Genomic DNA, 21,338 nt, shown 5'->3' on the forward strand with positions numbered 1-21,338 from the left:
GTGTGTGTGTACATGTGAGAGGGAGAGGGTTTCTATTTACCACAATGCAGAGCACACAATATAAACCGCAATTAAAGAAAAAAAAAATCGGTCAATACAATAAAAAACTAAAATAGCCAAAAGTTTTGTATTTTGTTTGGTTACTTATAGTGAAGGTTATAGCTGGGTAGGGGTTAAGGGTCTCATTGCTAGGATTTGGGTTTTACCCATACAAATGAATGGAGAGTCCCCAGAATGATAGGAATTAACTGTATGTGTGCGGGTGTTTTCTACCATGACAGGAAAAGTAACCTGGACAGTAAGAGCTATAGTCATTGTTAGCTAGAACACAGTAGGACTAGTTCCAATTTATCAAGTTATAGGATTATTCAGTTTTTCAGTTAGAACAGCTGTGTTCTGTATTGTTAGTGACAGTATTAACTTCCTGTCACCTTTTTCCTTAGGTGATGAAACATGTGAAGCCTGGATTGATGGAGTATGAAATGGAAAGGTAAAGAAGACTTTTCCTTTCCAGCTAAATCTTTTATTCAGATTTTGCATATTGGTCCGTTATGAAGCCCATGATCCGCTTAAGCCGTCAGATCTGCGTAACAGCAGCTGAGTGTTCCCAGCATGCATTTCTGCAGCACAGGTTGCTCACACTACATAACCATGTGATTTCAGCTTTCTGGATCATTCTAAATGCAAGATGCATGATCAGGTGCATTGAAATGTGTGTTTCCTGCATTAAATTTAGATCAGGTGATGTGTGTGTGCAACTAGAATCCTGTACTGGTTGTACCTCAACTGTGTTCCTTATACTGCCTGGAATAGGATCCACCCCCGTAACCCTGACCAGGAAGAACATTAGGAGTTAGGAGATGGATGCTTGGTGTGTGGTTATAGTATGTGGTTTAATGAAATGATCGGGGTTTGGGGTTTCAGAAAGGAATACGACAGTCTTGGGTCCTTGTGTTGCTATACAAGCAAGACGCATTTGTGTCAACACCCACCACTAACTCAATATACATTTTTTATGCTGTGGTAACACAATTACATTCCCTACAAATAGTTAATATGATATGTAAATACTCGGTGGTACTGCCCTTGTTAGCATGCCGTGTAAAGAGCCACTGTTATACCCCATATAAATCTGTATAGCAGCCACTTTTACAGTCCCGTTTAAGTCTTTAGTATGTTCTATAAGCCCCACCACTGCTTCCATATGAAACGGTAATGCTGCGTAAATTGTTAGCAGGTTATATGAAGACCCACTGTTACCTGCCGAACATTTTGCTTCTATCTGCATACCCCCCAAAAGATATACACATACAATATAATGTGTACAATATGTGTGTGTATATGTGTGTGTGTGTGTAGTGTGTGTATATATATATATATATAAACAAATGAGAAACTAACTAGGCTTTATTTTAATTACATTTTCTTTATACAAAATATGCTCTGTTGACTTTTTGGTAATGCTGTCTTTTAACTTTTTTCTTATTGAATCTTGCTGCACTTTGTGGTTTCATTTTAAAGTGCTTGACAGTATTATAAGGTTCACAGAGCTGGGAATCTATTTAGGAAGTAGCTATTTTAAGAGAAGTCAACAAATGAATTAGAAAAATACAGAGTTTTTTCAATATACTGGAGATAATCTTCCTAAAGTTCAAATATGTTTTGACATTTAATAAATATTAAAATGTCCTAGAACGGGTTGAAGATTGTTTCCCAGTTTGCAGTGGGTTCTGGGTAGGCTGTGGCCCCCGTTGCACCTGTGGAGGCAACCTGGCTAATCGGAGTAGCAGCTCTTGGTGCACAGAGTGAGGGAGCTGCAGGGCATCCGTAACCAGGCAGAGTTTAAGCTTGGAGAGAGTCACACAAGCATTTCACAGAGGCATCTGTGTCGCTGAGTGATTTGCAGTCTCCGTGCCTTTAATGTGAGGTCACGTGTGATGGACGGGTATCCCACCCTGGGTGCCCCCCTGACGGATGGGCGTCCCACCCTGGGTGTCCCCCTGACGGACGTGCGTCCCACCCTGGGTGTCCCCCTGACGGACGGGCGTCCCACCCTGGGTGTCCCCCTGACGGATGGGTATCCCACCCTGGGGATTCTCCTAATTTGTACCATCTGCTGCCTGAGATAGGCTCCAGGCTCACTTATTGGGCTTTTCCACCGACAGAGAACCGGTCCTGTTCTGGTTCGTGAACCTATTTTTGTAAGCTTCTGTGAGTTTCCACCTTAGGAGAGCCAGGAAAGCAACACCTATTGCCTCCACATAAATGGTGAGGAGGCGGAGAGGTTCAGTGACATCAAATTCCAGGAACTCCACATCACAAAGGACCTAATGTGGACCATTAACACCTCCCACCTGGTGAACAAAGCCCAGGAGCACAACAGCGCATTCTCTGTGATTGCATCAGACAGTGTGGTACACCAGAGAGCCAAAGGGACTTGGCCCGTATAGTAAAGCTTACTCAGAGGATTGTGGGAACCAGGCTCCCACATCTACATATGGTTTATTCCAGTCACTCACAGAAGATGGCCAGAAACATTATGAAGGACTCAACCCACCAAGGTCACAAACTGTTTGTCACCCTCCCATCAGGATGCATACCAACAGACATAGGAACAGCTTCTTCCCCATATATATACACAAACCTGTACTCATGTCTTTGTGGGGACTCTCCATTCATTTCTATGGGGAAAACTCTAATCACAACACGACCCTTAACTCCTCCCCAGCCCAGAATATAGGACATTTGGCATTTTTATGTTTTTTGATAGCAGTCAAAAAACATAAGTTTTTTATAAGAGTTTTATAAGACTGAGGTTATCCTTATGGCGACTGGAAAAATGGTCCCATAACGTCAAAATAACATGTTATAAAAGGTATACCTGGACCACCCACACACACACCCACACACACACACACACACACACACACAAACACCTGTTTACACTGTTTTTCTTTATCTTGTATTTTACTTTGTAATTTTATCTTGTATATTTTCTCTGAGTGCACTCAAACATTCTTCTGTCAGCACGTTTGGTATGTGTTCCCACCACAAACAGGTTGAAATTGAATAACGACACACTTTGGTTGACAATAAAACTCAGACAGCTCTGGCAAGAGAAGCGATTGTGAAAGGTTGAAAAACAGCTCTTCAGCTAACGACCCTGCGTCATTGTGGAAAGGTTGGCAAGACATCAGTTACAACAGACTATCCTGGTACATTGCAGAGAACCATCATTTGGCTGATGACCTGGATTTGCTTTTCTACATGTTTGATAAGCCCAGGCCTACACCCCCCCCCCCCCCCCCACCCACTCCTATACAACTGTCCAGTTACCCACCCCAGCACTGATGATCTGTGAAACAGATGCGTGACAGCTCACCCAGAGATAAAAGATCAGGGAAGCACTGGGTCCAGACAGTGTCACACCATCCAGCCTGAAAGCCTGTGCTGATCAACTGGCTCAAGTCTTCATCTAGACCTTCTAGGTGCAAACTGTACGGAGTTCCTGCCTGCTTCAAACATTTCACCATTAAACCTATTCCCAACAAATCCTGCATAAAATCACCAACCGACTACATGCCTGTCCCTCTGAAATCTGTGGTCCCAAAGACTTTGGCAAGACTGGTTGCGCGTTGCGCCTGCGTTATTATAATTACAGCATAAGGGTTGCCAAAATTACTACTTATTTGATGACGATGATGATGATGATGAAACCCTTTATTGCTGTTGCAATACACCATGTCACTAGTCACAAGTACCAGCGAAAAAACTGGCCATCAACCCGACCATACATATACTGTACACAAACATCACATTATAGGGGGTAGACAGGTCAGGAAGACAGGGGATATAGGAAGAACAGAGAAAACAGAATTACATGAGGAGAGAGGAGGAGAATAAAAAAACAGCCCCCAGACTGTACTCCAGTAGGGAGGACATAGTAGGAACAGAAAAAACACCTCAGCAACATAAGCACATGGTCACTACACCTTACAACATAAAAAGTCGTGACTTGCAAGAGGGGAGGGGAATGGGGAGGTGGAGGTAGGCCAGCATAGACAAGCAGCCATTCGGTCCTGCAGCCATAGCGGCTGGTCACAGACCCGCCTGTTCACGCTGAGGCTATGAAGCGGCGAATGCATGGGATGGGGGGAAGGTGCGGTGAGTGCATATCTGTACGTATGTATATGTGTGTGTGTATCCAGGTGTCCTTGGGATTGGGGGAGAGGAATGCAGGAGAGTCTCACTGCCTTGTTATTCCGGGGGAGTTGTTAATTCAGCAGCGGCTTTGGCCGAGGCCAATGCTGATTATAGGGGAGCCAAAAGCAGATAGGATAGGGTTGTTTGGGTTTCCGGGCAAGAAGCTGTAATTTCACAGCTCTTCTAATGTCCACGCTGGTCTCCGCCATCCAAAATCCTTTGCAAAGCTGTGAGCTTCTCTGTGATGTTATCCAATTTGCGATCAATAGTCACAGTGATGTTAACGTAACAGTTTTCTTGAATTGTACGGACTGCAGGGTACAGTTTTGATGTGGCTAATTTTAGGTTTATAATGGAGTGATATAGATTTGCTGTAAGATTCCTTGCATGAGCGTTAGTGTCACGCCAGATGTGTGACAGTTGGCAACCCTGCAGCATATTGTCAGTTTCAGTGATTAAATCGTAATTAATTTGAATTGGGAGCATTAAATGTAATGGATATTTCACTTGACAATAACACATTATTAACATGGGCATACAACTATTTCAGTTGTGACTATGTTTTATCACCGTATAACGTCATACCGACACATCCCTAGCTTGCTTGCTTTTTCTGAAATGTTTTTTTTCTGTTTTTCATAATGTATTTCACTAAGAGTACCACTGGCAATTCTGGATTCTCCCCATATCAAAGACAAAAGCGGGACAGCAAGACAGCACTACAAGTCTGTACTAGCGCGCGCTGTACGGCCAATCAGTGCTTATTGGCCAATGACGTGATGGTTCATCCATGATGCGGGGTGCGAATGCTACTGTGGGCGTGGTTTGCTCTGAAGTCGGGGCTGCAGGGCGTGGCTTTTTAAAAAGTCGGACGTGCGGGGCGTGGTTATCCCTGAAGTTATTTGGAGATAAAATGACGCCCCCGACGCATCACATCACTAAACATGACGCTGTTACCTGGTAACACGATACGGGTTGTTTACAACCGTCAAATTCTGCTGAACATTAGGCATAATGTTCCGGCAAACGTTTATATTCCTAATTTACCTGAAGAAATTGTACGAAACACTACACCAGAAGACAAGGACCATCGACGCACCCGGCGAAGGAAGGGGCGGCGAAGCAGGGGACGGCGAAGCGGTGTGCTAACCAGGTTGCGAGAGCGGACATCCCCACCTTCCATTCCCGTTATCTTCCTCGCTAACCTCCAGTCTCGGGAAAACAATCTGGACGAAATGCACTGCTTTATAGACTCTCGAAAGGACGTTCGAATGTGCAGTGTGTTCTGCTTTACCGAGACCCGGTTCGGACGAAACACTCTGGAGAGCACCGTACAACCCGAGGGCTTCAGCGTACACCTCTCGGATCGCACCTCAGACAGCACTGGCAAGGTAAAGGGAGGCGGTGTGTGCGTCTTTATTAATAACAACTGGTGCACTGTTGTGCAAACGGTTTCCAAGTCTGGTTCGCCATTACTGGAGTACTTGACCATCAAGTGCCAGCCCTCCAGCCTGCAGTGCGAGTTCCCCTCAGTGCTGCTCACCGTTGTTTACATCCCGCCGGAGGCTCCGGCTGCGGCTGCGCTGGACGAGCTGTGCGCCGCCATCTGTAAACAAGAGAGCCAGCACCCGGGAGCCATCTCCATCATCGTCGGAGGCTTCAGCCGCTGCGACTTGAACAAAGTCCTCCCCAAGTACCACCAGCACGTCACTTGCCCAACTAGAGGCGACCTGACTCTCGATCTCTGCTACACAACATTCGAAGGTGCCTACAAGTCCGTCGCCCGTCCTCCCTTCGGCCATTCTGACTACTTGTCGGTGCTGCTGCTCCCCGCTTACAAGGGGGACCTTGTAGCCTGAGACGAGGGGAGTGTAGTGCTGGACACCCGAGTCCAAACCCAAAGCACAGGAGTTTTGCTATCTCAGCCCGCTGATCTGCAGTCTGTTTGCCTTCCCTTCGTCCTGTACTACGCTGCTGCTTGTCCCGGTGGTTCCCCCATGCACTGGTCCCCCTACCAACAGCAATGGCGTCCAATAGAGCTTGAAACACCCACTACCCTCTGAGCTATTAGGGATGCATTCACTGTATATATATATGTGTATTTGTCATTTAATTTCACAAAATACACAGTTGATGTAAAATAAATTCTTACACAAGGCACAACAAAGCCTTATTTTAAATTTTTAAATTAGATTTCTGATTTTCTTCATTGAAAAATATAACCCTCACTTTTGGCATCTTGAGTGGAACACTGAAAGTCAGTCAATACAGAGCTGTAATAGCACAGACTCGTGGCCTAGAACTGGCGTTTCCTTGTTCTTCAGTTCAGTTACAGGCCAGACACACAGGACTAATTAGTTCCTAACCCAGTTCCTAACAGGAACTAATTATCGCAGACCAAAGCATGCAGAAGCCTCAAACCATTTTGTACTGCATCCTACTGGACTGCAAAGTTGAAGGAAGTGTTAACCAGTAAAGGGAGTGAGTGCTTATTTTTACAGCTGGGTGCTACCTGAAGGACGTTATGTTGAGTCCCAGGATCAGGGTCATTGGAATTGGAATCTGCAGCATTATTTTTAAACTTATTTACCAGTTGCCCCAAAAAAGTTAGTCAGAATATCTATTAAGAACCAAGTGTGACATGTAAGCATGGCAATAAGATATTTGATCCAAAAGTTGAATCACCTTCATCAATAGAGCCCTTTCTTCTGTTGATAAGTCAGACCAATTTCTTAAGACCTAATCTGGTTTTATTAAAATCAAAACCATTTGAAAGAAGTGCATTTTCTGTCCGCCAAATTCCTCCTAATCTACCAAGACATCATTTTAAAATAAAGCCACATCTGTAATATTTGTGCCAACTCATTTATGTCAGTAAATTTCTGTATTTAAGGTGAAAGAACAGGGTTAGCATCAATTGCAATCAAAAGTGCAAAACAGTATATATATATGTTCGTGTACATGCCGGAATTTAGGACCTCAGGCTATTCAGTTTTTAGATCATTGTGGTACTTTGTTATCTACAGATGTGCAAAAAGTATTGGGACCATTCCAGTTGTTAAAAAAATCTGTTTTCCAAGTAATTATTGATATAATGCAATGTGCTTTTTCACATTAGTCCCCAATCAGTAAACTTAATGAAGCTCCACACTTGATTTTGTATTGCAAGAGAAAATTAAAGTTTATTGATCAGCGTTATACTTCAACAACACAACACAAATGAAGTAACTGAAAATACGTGATTATTTTTATCTGTAGTAGAAAAAGTAGTCACTGAAAGGTTAGAAATGCTTATTTTTAGAGGAGCGAGTTCAGTAAAACCTAAAATGGCAAAAGCTTCATTCAGCTTTGAGCAGTATATACCGTTTATATCATTCACAGCATGTTTCGTGGCCTATTGTGTACGTACTGAATATGTATTAATGTAATCAGAGCAAATTTACGGTATTATTTCATTGATTGTTCTTAAAGCCTTCTGTATCATCCCTTAGTGCCAGACGGATTAGCACGGACATTTTACAGTATGGGTCTGTTCATCCATTGCTCAGGATTTTTGGCCGCCGCTCTTGGAGGTGTCACTACCAGTAGCCATAAACTCCTCGATCTCCTGCACTGTGCGAGGGACACAGGTGAGTAGCTCCACGCCGCCGGCTGTGACCGCGATGTTGTCCTCGATGCGCACCTGCAGAGTTTGGAGCATTCGCCGTTTAAACACCAGCTGCTTAATGTCTGCTTTTATCCAACACGATCCTGCCAGCTTAATCAAGTTTCACAATCATACAGCAGCAGGACTCTTGCAGTTTGACTGATTATAGCTGTGCCTATGTGGCTGCTGGATGTCCTGCATGTTTAGAGTTATTTTATTGACCACATGCTTGGTTGGTCACTCCTGGGGAAGGCATGTGCTCATCAGTCACACTTTTTCAGTTTGATATTATGAGGAATGGGGCAGGTCTGGGCACCTAGACAAGCAAAGCTTTGAGAGCCGTAGTTATCAAGATTACTGTACTCGTTCTTGTTGGTTCTTCTTCAGATAATCCAATAAGCAAATCATAGCAGGAGGTCCTTCAGTTATCACAATGGCAAGATATGGGGGCGTGTTGGACAATGTCTTCAGGTAACACATGAAGTATGTAAAACACAAACCAGAATGATGTTACCTACTACCTATACTGCTACATATGGACACATTATCTAGTAACATCTTCACTAACTGTTTCTAGCGAAGTAAACTGATAAGTAACCTCAAAGTCAAGCATGAGTGCTGATGACATATCATCCATTATGATGATGATGATGATGGCGGTTCATGCATACTAACCCCTCCAAATCCACGGAAACGTGCCAGAACATCCCTGTCGATGAAGCACTGCTGGGCAGGTGAAGCCAGGGCCTGGTCCAGTAGGTGGTCAATGAAGTAGATGCCAGGTTCGACCGTCAGGACCATGCGTTCCAGGACCGCACGGCCCATACGCAGGCTCTTCAGACCCGGCTCATCAATCCGCACCACACCCTGGGCAGCCGGACACAGTGGAGGGCGTGAGCTCCTTCCACACAGCCAGGAGCTGAACCCCATTCAGCTTTTACACCCCAAGGTCCTATACTGATCCGACTCCCACTGATTGGTTTACTATGAATGTACAGTATGTGGTAGGTCTAGTAGGAGACCTTGCTGAAAATCTTATGCTTCTGATATTGATCTGCAAGGTATATTAATATTAATCTGTATGAATTTCCACCACCTTCAAATCACTATTCAGAAAAATCAATGACAACTACAACTGCCAACTATTTATAGAAAGGCTGGCACCTGCAGTCCTGACTTCTTGTAATACTTGTAGAACATCTGAACGTCTTTCTTCACATTATTTTCTTCTGGCCAGATTTTATAATAGCCAGTAACTTCAGAGATTGACAGTGTCCATAAAGGGATTCGTTGTCTCAGCCACACTGACCTCTGGATATCCTCCCACGTCATGCACGTCGATGCCCATCAGGTGGCCCAGGCCGTGGGGCATGAAGACGGCACCCATGTGCGCCTTGAGCATGTCGTCCACGCTCCCCTTCAGAATTCCGATCTTTACCAGTTCCTCCAGCTGCACACGATCGGTCAGGCGATGCATGTCTGGCCACAGCACACCTACGGACACATTCAGCAGGTGAGGCATGAAGTGAAATGATGCTCGCACAACCTTTTTAACAGTGACAGTCAATTTTACAAATAAAATACTCTGACGAGCTAACAAAATCGCAATGGTATAATATGCCACTCACCCTTGGTCCCCTTGGTATATTTTACTGATAACAATCGGCCCATGAAGTAAAGCCATTACCCATCCCATCTCCTGATCGACCTGGAGACCCCTGCTGTACTGTCAAAGCACTGCTCATTCAGTCTGGTTGTCAGTAGACTGTGCTAAGTGGTAACTGACATTGATGACCTCTAGTGGTCAAGACAGGAACTCCACTGGGGGGGGGGGGCTCACCTGGTTTGATGGCGGCTAGGGCGGCACGGGAGGACTTGAGAACAGCCTCGTAGATAGCCTTCTGGTCATCGGTGAACTTCCCGTTTGCCGGGAAAGAGCAGGTGATGTCGGAACTGTAGCAGTAATACTCTCCACCCATGTCAAAAAGGCTGCGAAGGAAGCAGAGCCAGAAATGCCACCACAATTAGTTAAGATTGTCTACATTAACAAGCCATGAGAAACTAGGTTTAGATTGAAACTAAGGATGGACCGATCCATATCTTTTCAGTTCCGATCAAATTCCGATACACAACGTCAATACCGATACAGATTCCGATACAAGATCGAGCTCCTTTTACTTTAATATTTTACGTAATATACAATATATATTTATACTTTATAACTATGTATAATCTAGTAAATACATACAAAGATGTATGCCAAAAAATCTTTAATTAGGTAACTACAAACATACATAACGTAGTTCCACCTCATTTGTACGTCTTGTTTTAAGTGTTTTTGCTGCATTTTACAGTATTTTCCAAGCGAGGATACGCAAGTGGCGAATGCTTAAAAAGCCCCACAATTTTTCTCCCACTGGCAACAGCGTCACTTACACGCCGCTGCGATCGCAGCCCGTCGTGCATCACAAGTTGTACCGAGAGCACAAAACCCCATGGTGGCAACTCCATAAGCAATCATTGCTTTTTTCATATTACTCACGTTGCCGTGTACAATGCGTGCGCTTTGTTTAGTGGGATTTTCAACTAACTCTGTTTTTACAAAGATTACAAATGGCGGTGCTACTAGTTGTTGTTAAACGCATAAAATACTTCCAGATCGCCACTCTCTCATCTGTTACTATGCTCCTCCTGCTGCAAAAGGTATGCGTGTGACGTCACAGCGCTCAGTGGTTTAAAAAAAAAACTTAGTGACAGCATTAGCGCTCAGTCTGAATGACGCAAAAAACACATCTAAAATGGGAAAGAGCTGCCGTGCGATTGATTGTACAAATAGATTTCACACGAACTAGAAGCTGTCTTTTTAGGTACTGCTAAGAACTAAATAAGTAAGTATCGGAGGTGGATCGGACACGTATGGCCGACACCCGATCCGTGAAACAGGTCTCGATCGGTGCCGATACCAGTCCGAATATTGGTGCATCTCTAGTCGAAACACAGATCACTGTAGTGACTTAGCTGGCATGTTGAAAATGTTGAGATTAAAAGCCTCCAACATTACCACTGATAATTAAAACTACCATAACAGTCTCAGGTGGCTTCACATATTCTTCAATTGGCCCCAAGACCTGATACAAGAACTGACTGGAAATCTTAACACCGTGTAGGTTTGGGGAAATGAAAAGGCTGGGAATTTTGGAATTCTGCGTGGCAATTCCTGTCGGCGGAAATATGCAAACAGCTTAGATGAAACTGATACCCCAATAACAATTACGTTCTTACACAATTTAAACAAGACCACATTTTAAAGCATAGCCACCAGAGGGCAGTATAACATCGACACTCTCCAAATGTGGAAATTATTGGTATTAGTTACTCCAATTAAGAATTTTGAACGACGAAAGCATTGTCTTCTTGGTAAGAGAACAAGGATATACATAGCACAAAAGCAAAGAAGTGTAACAGTTTGTTTTAGGTCAAAAGAAAAAAATAATCCAGACTTTGAACCACGTGAGAAGTGACTTACCACATGTCGCCATCTGCAATAGCCTTGTTATTGGGGGCTCCAGCGTGGCCGTAGTGCAAAATAGAGGAATTCTCTCCCCTAGAAGAGTTTGTGATACAAGTTAATAACTTTCAGATTTTCAAGTGTAAAACAGAATTACTTAAGTCTACAGGAAAAAATCAAGGGTGGGTAATTTGCCCAAACAGCACTGGAGAAAATGTGATGGTGAAGACCACGTAGTTGTAGATTAAAATTAAAACTGTGAGTTGCTACCTGGAAGGTGCCGACCGGAATTTTCTGCTGCCGTGATGACATTCAAGCATCCAATTACGTAAAAATTGTAACTGACCCGTCACCCTAAACGACAGTGTTTACCAAAACATGCAAATCTATTTAAAATGCATACTGAAAGAAAACAAAAGGAACATCAGAATCTGCTGGATGGACTCCTGCAATTCCTCAATCAGCCTATAAGATACATGGAGTCTGTCTGTGTGGCGTTTCGGCAGAAGCGGGGGTAGCTGTTAGCATTTAGCTAATCATCACCCGCTGTGTCTGGATCTGCTGGTGTGCTTTCAGTATGAATATGGAGCCATTCTCTGTAGTGATCAGCCACTGGGAAGACTCTTCAATTACTACGAGCTAATTTCAGATAGTCAGCTGGGATGTTTTTCTGCCTTCAAAATAACTATAATAATTGAATAATTAAATACAATAATAATCTGAATGCATGATGACCATCACTGGGCTGGTATTTTGTCAGGGATGGGGGGGGGCCTGAAAACAGTCCCGTAGGATGGATGCCGTTCGCACAAATAGTCGGAGATGCAGAGTAGGCGTTTGACCCGGACAGCTGTAGCACCAAGCCTAAGGAGGGCCACGCAGACAAGCGGATGCTGCAGCAGGTGTTAGGGCACATAGAGTCGATGAGATAGAGCAGTAGCCTTCTGATGAAGGGAGGGTGAAAGAACAGTGTGGGGGCGGGACTTACAGAAGATACATTATAATCTAGGGATGGGACTTACGTTCCACAGATACAGGCATAAGATGTGTGCCTCATGCCTCCATGGGTGTAGCAGTAGTGCTGGAAGAGGCTGAAAGACAGCAGCAAGAGGCGGTTATCTTGGGTGGAGCAGGGACTGATACACACATGACCTGCTGAAATGCTGCTCTACAGGTCAACAGGAAGTACTGCGCTTCTCTTGCCAGAAACTCGTCTCCCTGGATTTAATGAACAACCAAAAGGTCCCAACACACGTCACCCATCATGGCAACTGCTGTTTACTGCCGTTAAATATACCCTTGCTACAAGTCCTAGGTCTATAAAGTGTAACAAAGTAAAATTAATTCATACAAGCCATTCAATGGAATACGAAGAGTACGAGCCCTGGCGTGTGACAGCAGTAAAATCGAGAGTGACACAGGAGTTGACCAGATCTGTGGGGGAGCTTGATCCTACCCAATACACACTCCACACACGTGCCTTCAGATTCGCAAGCCAGGGTGTTCATTCTGATGTGGAAGAAGCATCAACCAATCAAACCTATGGAGTTATATATAGTTGGCATGTGGAGAAACAGTGTCATCTGGTTGGCAACATTCCTGAGAGGAAAGGAGCATTTTACATACAAGGACTATACACTGATCAGCTCCAACATGAAAAGTACCTCGTGCTGCCTAAATAGCTCTGAGCCATCGAGGCATGGACTCCAGAAGACCTCCGAAGGTGCCCTTGTTATCTTAAGATCCTTTAAGTCCTGTAAGTTGTGAGATGGGGCCTCCATGGATCGGACTTGTTTGTCCAGCACATCCCACAGATACTCGATCAGAATGAGATCTGGGGAATCTGGAGAGTCAACACCAGGAACACTTCTTCACGTTCCTCCAACCATTCCTGAACAATTCTTGCACTGTGGTAGGGCTCATGATCCTGCTGAAAGAGGCCACTGCCTTGGGGGAATACCACTGCCATGGAGGGTTGTACTTAGTCTGTAACAAGGTTTAGGTATGTGGTATGTGCCAAAGTAACATCCACACGAGTGCCAGGACCCAAGGTTTCCCAGCAGAACATTGGCCAGAGCATGACACTGCTTTCACCGGCTTGCCTTCTTTCTGTAATGCATTGTTTTACCAGGGAAAGCATTTGTAGATGACACACATACCCTGCTGTCCACATGATGTAACAGAAACCATAACTCAGCAGACTAGGCCACCTTCTACCACAGCTCCATGTTCCAGCTCTGACACTCACAAGCCCATTGTAGGCGCTTTTGGTGGTTGACAGGGGTCCGCATGGGTTCTCTGACTGGTCTGCGGCTATATTGCCCCATACACGTCAAGCTACGATGCACTGGTGTGTTCTGACACCTATCTTAGCTAGTAATTTTTTCAGCAATTTGTGCTCTTCAGTAGCTCTTCTGAGAGATCAGATGAGATCAGACAGGCTAGCCTTCACAGCCCATGGGCATCAATGAGCCTTGGGCGCCCATGATCCCTTTGCTAGTTCACTGGTTGGCCTTTCTTGAACCACTTTTGGTAGGTATTGCCCACAGCATAGTAGGAACACCCCACAATACCTGCTGTTTTGGAGATGCTCTGCTAAGGGCCAAATTGTGATGGCTAGACAACTGGTCAAAATCGCTCCTTACGCTTTTTCCAGCTTCCAACACATCAACTTGGACTGACTGGTCACTTTCCTAATGAATAATGTAGTGAAATAATCAGTGTTATTTACTGCACCTGTCTTTGGTGCACAGTGTTGTGGACGATCGGTGTATAAGTACACATACACATATCCGATTCCTGTCCAGGCATAACATTTTACTTGTAAAAAGGCAGTGAAATCTACAAATAATGGATACAAAAGCCTTGCCTCAGGGCAACAGTGAACTTAATTGGACAAATCAACGATTCCACAGGTTCCAAAGCATCCCTGTGTGATACTGATACTGATACCAGCAGCCTAACTCTAGTTTAACAAAGAGCAGGAGTCCACAGAGGATCTTTGCACCAAGGCTCTTCCTCTGGCTGCATTCAGGACTGGACCAGGAAACCTGCAGATGAGTCCATGTTCCACGAGGTGGCCGGCAGCTGCAGCTGGGCCCAGCTTAGCCTTCTAACAGAGAAGCTAACGTCAAGTGTGAGACCAGGTCTGCATCACCACCAGGATGCACAACAGCTAACGGTCACCCATGGCAACACGGTTGCAGCTCCACTCCATATCTTCTGCCTCAAAACACGGTGATGTCCAAATCCTTATAAAGGCAACGTACCTCCAGGAGACTGAGATAAGTTGGGAGAAGCTCCCTGCAGTGTGATTATAAACACGTCTCAGCCACGAGGATCGACACCCAGGACGTGTGCAGCAAGTAAAGAAAACACATTCATCATTTTATAATGACGATCTGCAAAGCTGATCCGGGATCAGCAGACTTGTCATGTGGAAGCACTCCCCAGATGGGCTGCACCTGCATTGCCCGAGTTTGTGTCTCGCACGCTTGATTTAAAAGCACATCCATCCTGTGAACCCCAGACAAACAGGCTCAGCGTCTCCTTTATCAGATTCAGAAGCTCCAATTCACCAAGCAAGATGGAATGAGTTTCAACAACCTGGAAGGATAAAAATCTTAAGTGCACTTTTAGACGTCTATAATAAATGCCTCATTAGTGAAATGCAATACAGTATGTCTACAGTTGCTATGGCAATGTCACGTGCATCAATGATGTGTAAACATACGTAGAAACAAATGAAGCATAAGTCATAAATCTGATCAATCTTCTGCTACACTGCACTGTGATCCTTAGTGCACTGGATCACATGCCCATTTTACAGTGACCTTTTTCATGTCATTGTGACCGCATGCTGTCTGCTAGGAACATTATACATGACTATGGACGCTCTTGTTTTTATGTACCCTACTGTGAAAACAAAAAGGAATCTCAAAAATGAACCACATTACATATTAGCACCGTGTATAACACATCCACAGGCAGTAAAGGCTGTCCAACAACTGTAAAAGTATATTGTTACATTGATGTCAGATAACACACACTTGCCCAACACTTCATTTTCATACTGCTGGCTGGGAACTGCATAAATAGCCTTGTTAGTACAACAAGCCTGAAAGACCTGTTTTAGAATTGCTTTAATGCTTTCCCCCCCACAAATCCCCCAAAGAATTTTGACCAATAGGATGCCGCAGCTGAGCGAGAACAGCCTGGGTTCTCTAGGACAGCAGGAGCAAGGTTACAAATGAGATCAGTTCCTTAAGTCTGTCTTTAAGTGGAATTTGTAGGAAATTCAAAAAACAGGTATGTCTGATTCTTATTTAATGTCATTCAAATGTTTGTCTTGGTAAATAGTATATTTCACCTTTCCATGCATATAAAACATTTAAACGCTTCCAGATACACTAATACATAATAATAATAATAATAATAATAATAATAATAATAATAAACATAATACAGTACATGATATAGTAATAAAAGTAAACAGCACTGTATTGTACCTTGAGCCGACAAGCCGTTATGTCGCACAATGTTTACATGAGTACCACACAGTGGTACGTGCATTTGTTATAATTAACCATTGTATTTAAATCAAATTTGTAATATTATAGTCTTTTTGACGGTCCATTCGTAAGTATGAGTTGTCCGTAAGTGAGGTGTTATTAACCCTAGGACTCCCTGTATATCTGCAGCGGCTCTGCCAATGGTCCTACCTCGACAGCCTGGGTGGGCGTGGCCAGTCATGAGCCCAATCGGAGGAAAAGTGCTGTTCAGAAACAAACTGATTGGTTAAAGTAATGCCGCAGGTCAAAAAAAAAACCAATAAAATAATATGTAGGATTAATACGCATTTTGTCGCCAAGTGGATTGTTATGGGATCGGCCCGCCTGATTTTCTGCCGGCTCCCCACATTATGATTTCTAGCTCTCTAGATCTATATGTATCTTTTACACTGTTTGTACTGTAGTAGCCCAATCCGCTCCCACTGGCCTCTGCTTCATCCGCAGCAGGGGAAGCTGTGCAGTCACAAACATCTAACACTTGAAGGGTTCTTTAGACACAATAAAACAAATCAGCATATCTGTGGGTCACACAGACAGCCCAGAAGAAGGGCGTGCCATGTCAGAAATAGACCTCCTTAGGAAAGTGAAGCAGGCCTAACGAAACGATCATAGCAGGTGATCTGTTAACATGACTGTTCTGTCATTCAGATTCTTGATGCAAATAAAGTAATTCCTGCATCAAATTACTCATCTATAATGAATAGTCTTTTCTTTTACCCTCACAATGTGATCAATGCACATTGACATCTATTGCTTATGCCTTGCAATAAAACTTCCCTTCACTTCAGTCCAGTAAATTGTTTAATCTGGAAAAGCATGTCTTATTGTCTTTACTGATGCTTTCCGGATGATAAGGACTCAAATGGCAGAGATATAATTTGTATCCACACTGACACAACAGCTTGGCAAACTACTGTGAATCTGCCAAGTTTTCAAAAGCACTACCCCCCCACCCCCCCCCATTCAAAGACAGCACGACAGACACTTCAGTTTAACCAACAGCAGTCTAAGCACCGAGGGACCTTAGTCACACAAGGACTGATCTTGATAGATGGGAGGGATTGGAATTCTTTGTCCTCTACATGGTTACCTTTGTAATAGCCACACATACACACACAACTGGAGGCATGTTTGGGGCTGGCTCTAGAGATCCGGATAAGATAAACTGATTTGTAAAAAGCTAGGAGACCTTTAGAGCAAAGTGAACCTCCTGTGAGGCTGTGTTCTGCTGCTGGGGTAAACAGACAGGCTACAGCTGACTGACGCGAGTCGTACCAGTGCCCCCCCCCACCCCCATCTCGCAACACAACCATGGCAGGCAAAGAGGACTGCAGAATGAAGCCAGGAGAGCCTGCTGCTCTTCAGCACAACTCAAATAACTGCCAACACATGGAAACAGCAGCACAGCCAGGCAAGGACAACGGCCGCATTAGTGGGAAAGGGCATGTTGTCGTGCCCCAGAAGGTTGCTGGTTCAACTCCCAGGAAACATTTTCCTGCCGTCTCTGTGAGCAAGAATGCAAGTACAGAAATTCCAGAACTACCTTGTCAATAAAGTTTTTTTCTTGTTCTAGGATTTTATCTGGGTTATTGTGTGAATGTAATGAGGAACCTTGAGAAGGTGCATTCAGGCCCATAAAGCTGATGCCATTTTTGGGAAAACAGACAGAGAAGCAACTGCCTGCTCATGTCACACTGTAAGCTGTGAGTTTCCTATGAACTTTAAAACACACACACACACACACACACACACACACACACACACACACACACACACACACACACACACACACGCGTGCGCACACACACACACACGTTGGTGTACCTATCTAAATGGGGACCGTCCATTTATGTCTATGGGAAAAACCCTAATCCCAATCACGACACCCTTAACCTCTACCCATCCCGAATTTTTTTTATAAAACTGAGGTTAACCAAATAGGGACCTCAAAAGATGTCCCCAAAAGTAGGGAAATTTCAGGTTTTATTACACTTTGGGGACAATTTGGTCCTCAAATGTGATCTATGCAAACACACACACACACAGTGTGCAAATTTAACAGATGGTGCACAAACAGCAGTGGGATCTGCACAGAGAGAGAAATCCTGATCATCAAACCCACTTCTGGGAGAAGTTGCAGCAGTAACATTGGTAACGTGGGACAGCTGTCTATAAAGGAGAGGAGGATTCCATTTTCAGGATGATCCTGACAATCTGAATTTTAACTTGTCAGTTTGGATTTAAAAAAAAAAAAAAGAAGGAAAAACATAACATTCAATCCGGTCGGTTTAGATGCTAAATTATTAAAATTGTTATGTATACACATCCAAGCAGAGGTCAGAGGGGTTTTCCTGTGCTGATTCTAAAGATCGTATATTAATTCCACCTTTCAAGTGACCTTTTTCCTTCATTGCAGCAGTTCTACCGTATACTGCAGAATATAAAAAAATATGTTAGTTTTTTTTTGCTACATTAAGTAGCGATAATTCATATTAACTAGAAATGCGGAATTTGGAACGTTACAAAGTACATTGTAAAGTCGAAATATTGTAACACGGACCGTTGTAACCCGGGGAGCGCCTGTATTCACAATGACACGCGGGTGACACTAACACCAGGGAGAAACACGGCTGCCAATCCACGGTCTCTATCCTTTTTAGCGGACTGTCACAGACAGGCTTAAAACACTTCTTACTGGTTATGTTACTGGTTCCTCATGGGATAATCCTGGTAGTTACTGACCGCACACAGTAGCCACCACTCATTGCGGATTTCAAAGCTTTGCTTTTATTTCAATTCCCAGCAACTTTGTTCCCATCGTCTACAACTTGGTTAGATAACTGAGAAGTGCACTGACAATAAATGAAGAACAAACATCTTCCGGCCCTTGATTTAAGTGATGGCCTCACACCCCCGCAGCCACAACCTGCTACTCTGTACCATCCCAGCAAACGATGCTGACTGTCACACTGACTCCTCCTCAAGACACACCTTGATCTCAGGCCTCCGTCCTGGACTATTGAATAAAATAAGTCGGTTAGACAGTTATAGGCTGCCGTCCTGTGCAGCCACTCTCCTCCTTTAAGGATGCGAGATACAAAAGCACACGTGGACGGCAGGCTGTGCATTTTCTGTCATCTGCATGTCATAGGGCAACTTTGGTCCTTAATTACACACAAGAGCGAACGGCCATTATTTGGAACTTGCCTCTATCTGTATACCAACGGCAGACACAGTAAAGGAACAAAAATAGAAGACATATTCACATCATGACTGGGGAGGAGATTAATTTACACACACACACACACACACACACACACACACACTTCTGGATTGCTTCCATAAAAATGTTCTACGGTTAATGCCTTCAAAATAAAGGAAACGGATGAGACCAAACGCCCTAGAATGACTAAAATAAACAAACAGTTTCCAAGTTTGTTTTGCCAAAATTATATAAAAAAAGAAACTTGACGTCAAATAACAGAGTCATTTTAAGAACAGAAGGGAGCATCTTGCAACCTGGAAATAGACCCTGAAAACATACATTTTTGCAGTGGTATTTTCAGCAATTAATTTTCAACTTGGCAGCCTGACACTGGCAAAGCGAGTAGGGGGAGGGTCTCGGCAGGAGGTGGCAGGGTCATGTGTGAGCCACACGCCAATTCATTACTTTCTTTCCTGATCATCTCCTCACAATGATGTCATCTGTTGTGCCGGGCGGTAACAGCAGAGTTCTAAGGACCGCAGCACCTGTAATCTAAAAGCAGCGTGACATACAATCGGCTACCAAATGAAGCCCTTCAACAATCTACTCAGTGGATGAAATTCTGCCTGAAACCCACCAAGTTCGGTGAAAGGCTCTACAAAAATGGTTCGGTTTGTAAACAATGACAGTTGAATATGCTGGCAAAGCTCCTCTCTCAGCTTGGATTTCCAGATTTTCTGACAATTAAACTCACAAAATGGAAAATGCTATGGTTAAACTTGGCCAAATCCTCAGCTCATAACCACCAGCATTTATTAAATACCAGTTTTTGCAAAGGACACTGATTATTGATCCGTTTCTCTTCCTGTGAACTCCCAACCTATAAGATGCTTTATACTCAGAAGGTGACCATTTGACTGGTTAAGTGAACGGATCATTTGATTGGTTGAGGGGAAGGACTCATAACCTGAAGGCTGCAGTTTTAGATTGTAGGAGTACCATGATGTGGTTCCATGGAGTGAGCTGCTTAACCTGAAGCGCCTGAGTATAATATTCATCTGTATAAATGCATAAATTATAATGACATTTTACACAAAAGAATCAGCTAAACATTCCAAATGTCATAGTGATGAAAAAATGAGACCAACACTTACGACCTGAAAGGGGTCGTAATGAGGACAATGATGGCAGTTACTAAGGACGAGGCAGTGGACGAAGAATGAGAACACTAACAAAATGAGGCTTGCAGTCACACGACTGGCAGCTGAGGTGACTTCGGCCACCAGTACAGCCGTGTCCTTGTGCTCCTTAGGACGCAGACAGACAGACGATTTTCAGCGGTTATGGCCAATTATAAACAGACATATTCTTCAAATCATGTGTTGGCACTTTGCAAATTTTTTGACAGTTGCATCTGTGTAATAGTTTGCACAATTGCAAGTTGGAAGAGTGCACTGAAACATACGAAGCAGAAAACAGAGATCTTTAGTTCTTATTGTGGGGTAGAGCTTTGTAAAATTGCCTGGTATCGGAACAAGATCTGGACACTTTCACTTAACTCCACTCCTTATCCTGACCAACAAAAAAACACCTGATCTGATCCGACTGATCTCTCCAATTGATCTGCCCTCCCCACATTCATCACCGAAACCTAAACTCCTTTTCCCAACTCAATCTGATATCCTCGAGGTTTACATGAGTGATGGTGCATCATCCCCAAAGCTGCTTAACCAAGCATTAGGCTCAAATAAAATATACAAGGACAGAGAGAGCAAATCAGGAACAAAATATTAATAGAACGGTCTTTTATATGAGGAATTTTAAAGAAACAAGACATTAAATTTGAAACCAAAAGCTGTCTAGTAAGTTCAGCTAAAGTGCAACTAAATGATAAAAAAAAGATATATGTATTTTTCCCCCCCAAAGGTATATTCAAACACAGGGAGACAATCTCAGAATGGCCCAGCAACACAGGTTTCTTATTTTAGTTCGCTTCATTTTCACTTATATAAAACTTTTCTGAAGGTGTTGGGATCCCTCCTATAGCTGCTTGGACTGCATAAGAACAAGGATGTGAAGGCTGCTGAGTGACCAGCCGTGACCCCGACATGAATCTTTCAAGAATCTGAAGACTGACGTCGGTGCCGGGACAGACTCAGGCAGCCGCGAGGACAGGCTGGTAGGGCGAGGATGCGGGAAGGTCAA

The 21,338-nt window shown here is 43.8% G+C and overlaps 1 protein-coding gene across 1 annotated transcript in view; it reads right to left on the bottom strand.

Moving 5' to 3' along the window:
- Positions 1-7,358: 7,358 nt before the first annotated feature.
- The window catches only part of pepd (peptidase D), a 43,181-nt gene continuing 29,201 nt past the window's right edge, over positions 7,359-21,338 (bottom strand). The window contains exons 10-15 of the mRNA XM_072718350.1: positions 12,380-12,448; positions 11,376-11,453; positions 9,690-9,838; positions 9,159-9,343; positions 8,525-8,716; positions 7,359-7,885 (exon numbers count right to left, since the gene is read on the bottom strand). Coding sequence (XP_072574451.1) covers positions 7,748-7,885; positions 8,525-8,716; positions 9,159-9,343; positions 9,690-9,838; positions 11,376-11,453; positions 12,380-12,448 — 811 coding nt within the window. The 3' untranslated portion in view covers positions 7,359-7,747. The remainder of the gene's footprint in view (positions 7,886-8,524; positions 8,717-9,158; positions 9,344-9,689; positions 9,839-11,375; positions 11,454-12,379; positions 12,449-21,338) is intronic.

Source organism: Paramormyrops kingsleyae, chromosome 11, assembly GCF_048594095.1.
Source record: "Paramormyrops kingsleyae isolate MSU_618 chromosome 11, PKINGS_0.4, whole genome shotgun sequence".
NCBI classification, from domain to species: Eukaryota; Metazoa; Chordata; class Actinopteri; order Osteoglossiformes; family Mormyridae; genus Paramormyrops; species Paramormyrops kingsleyae.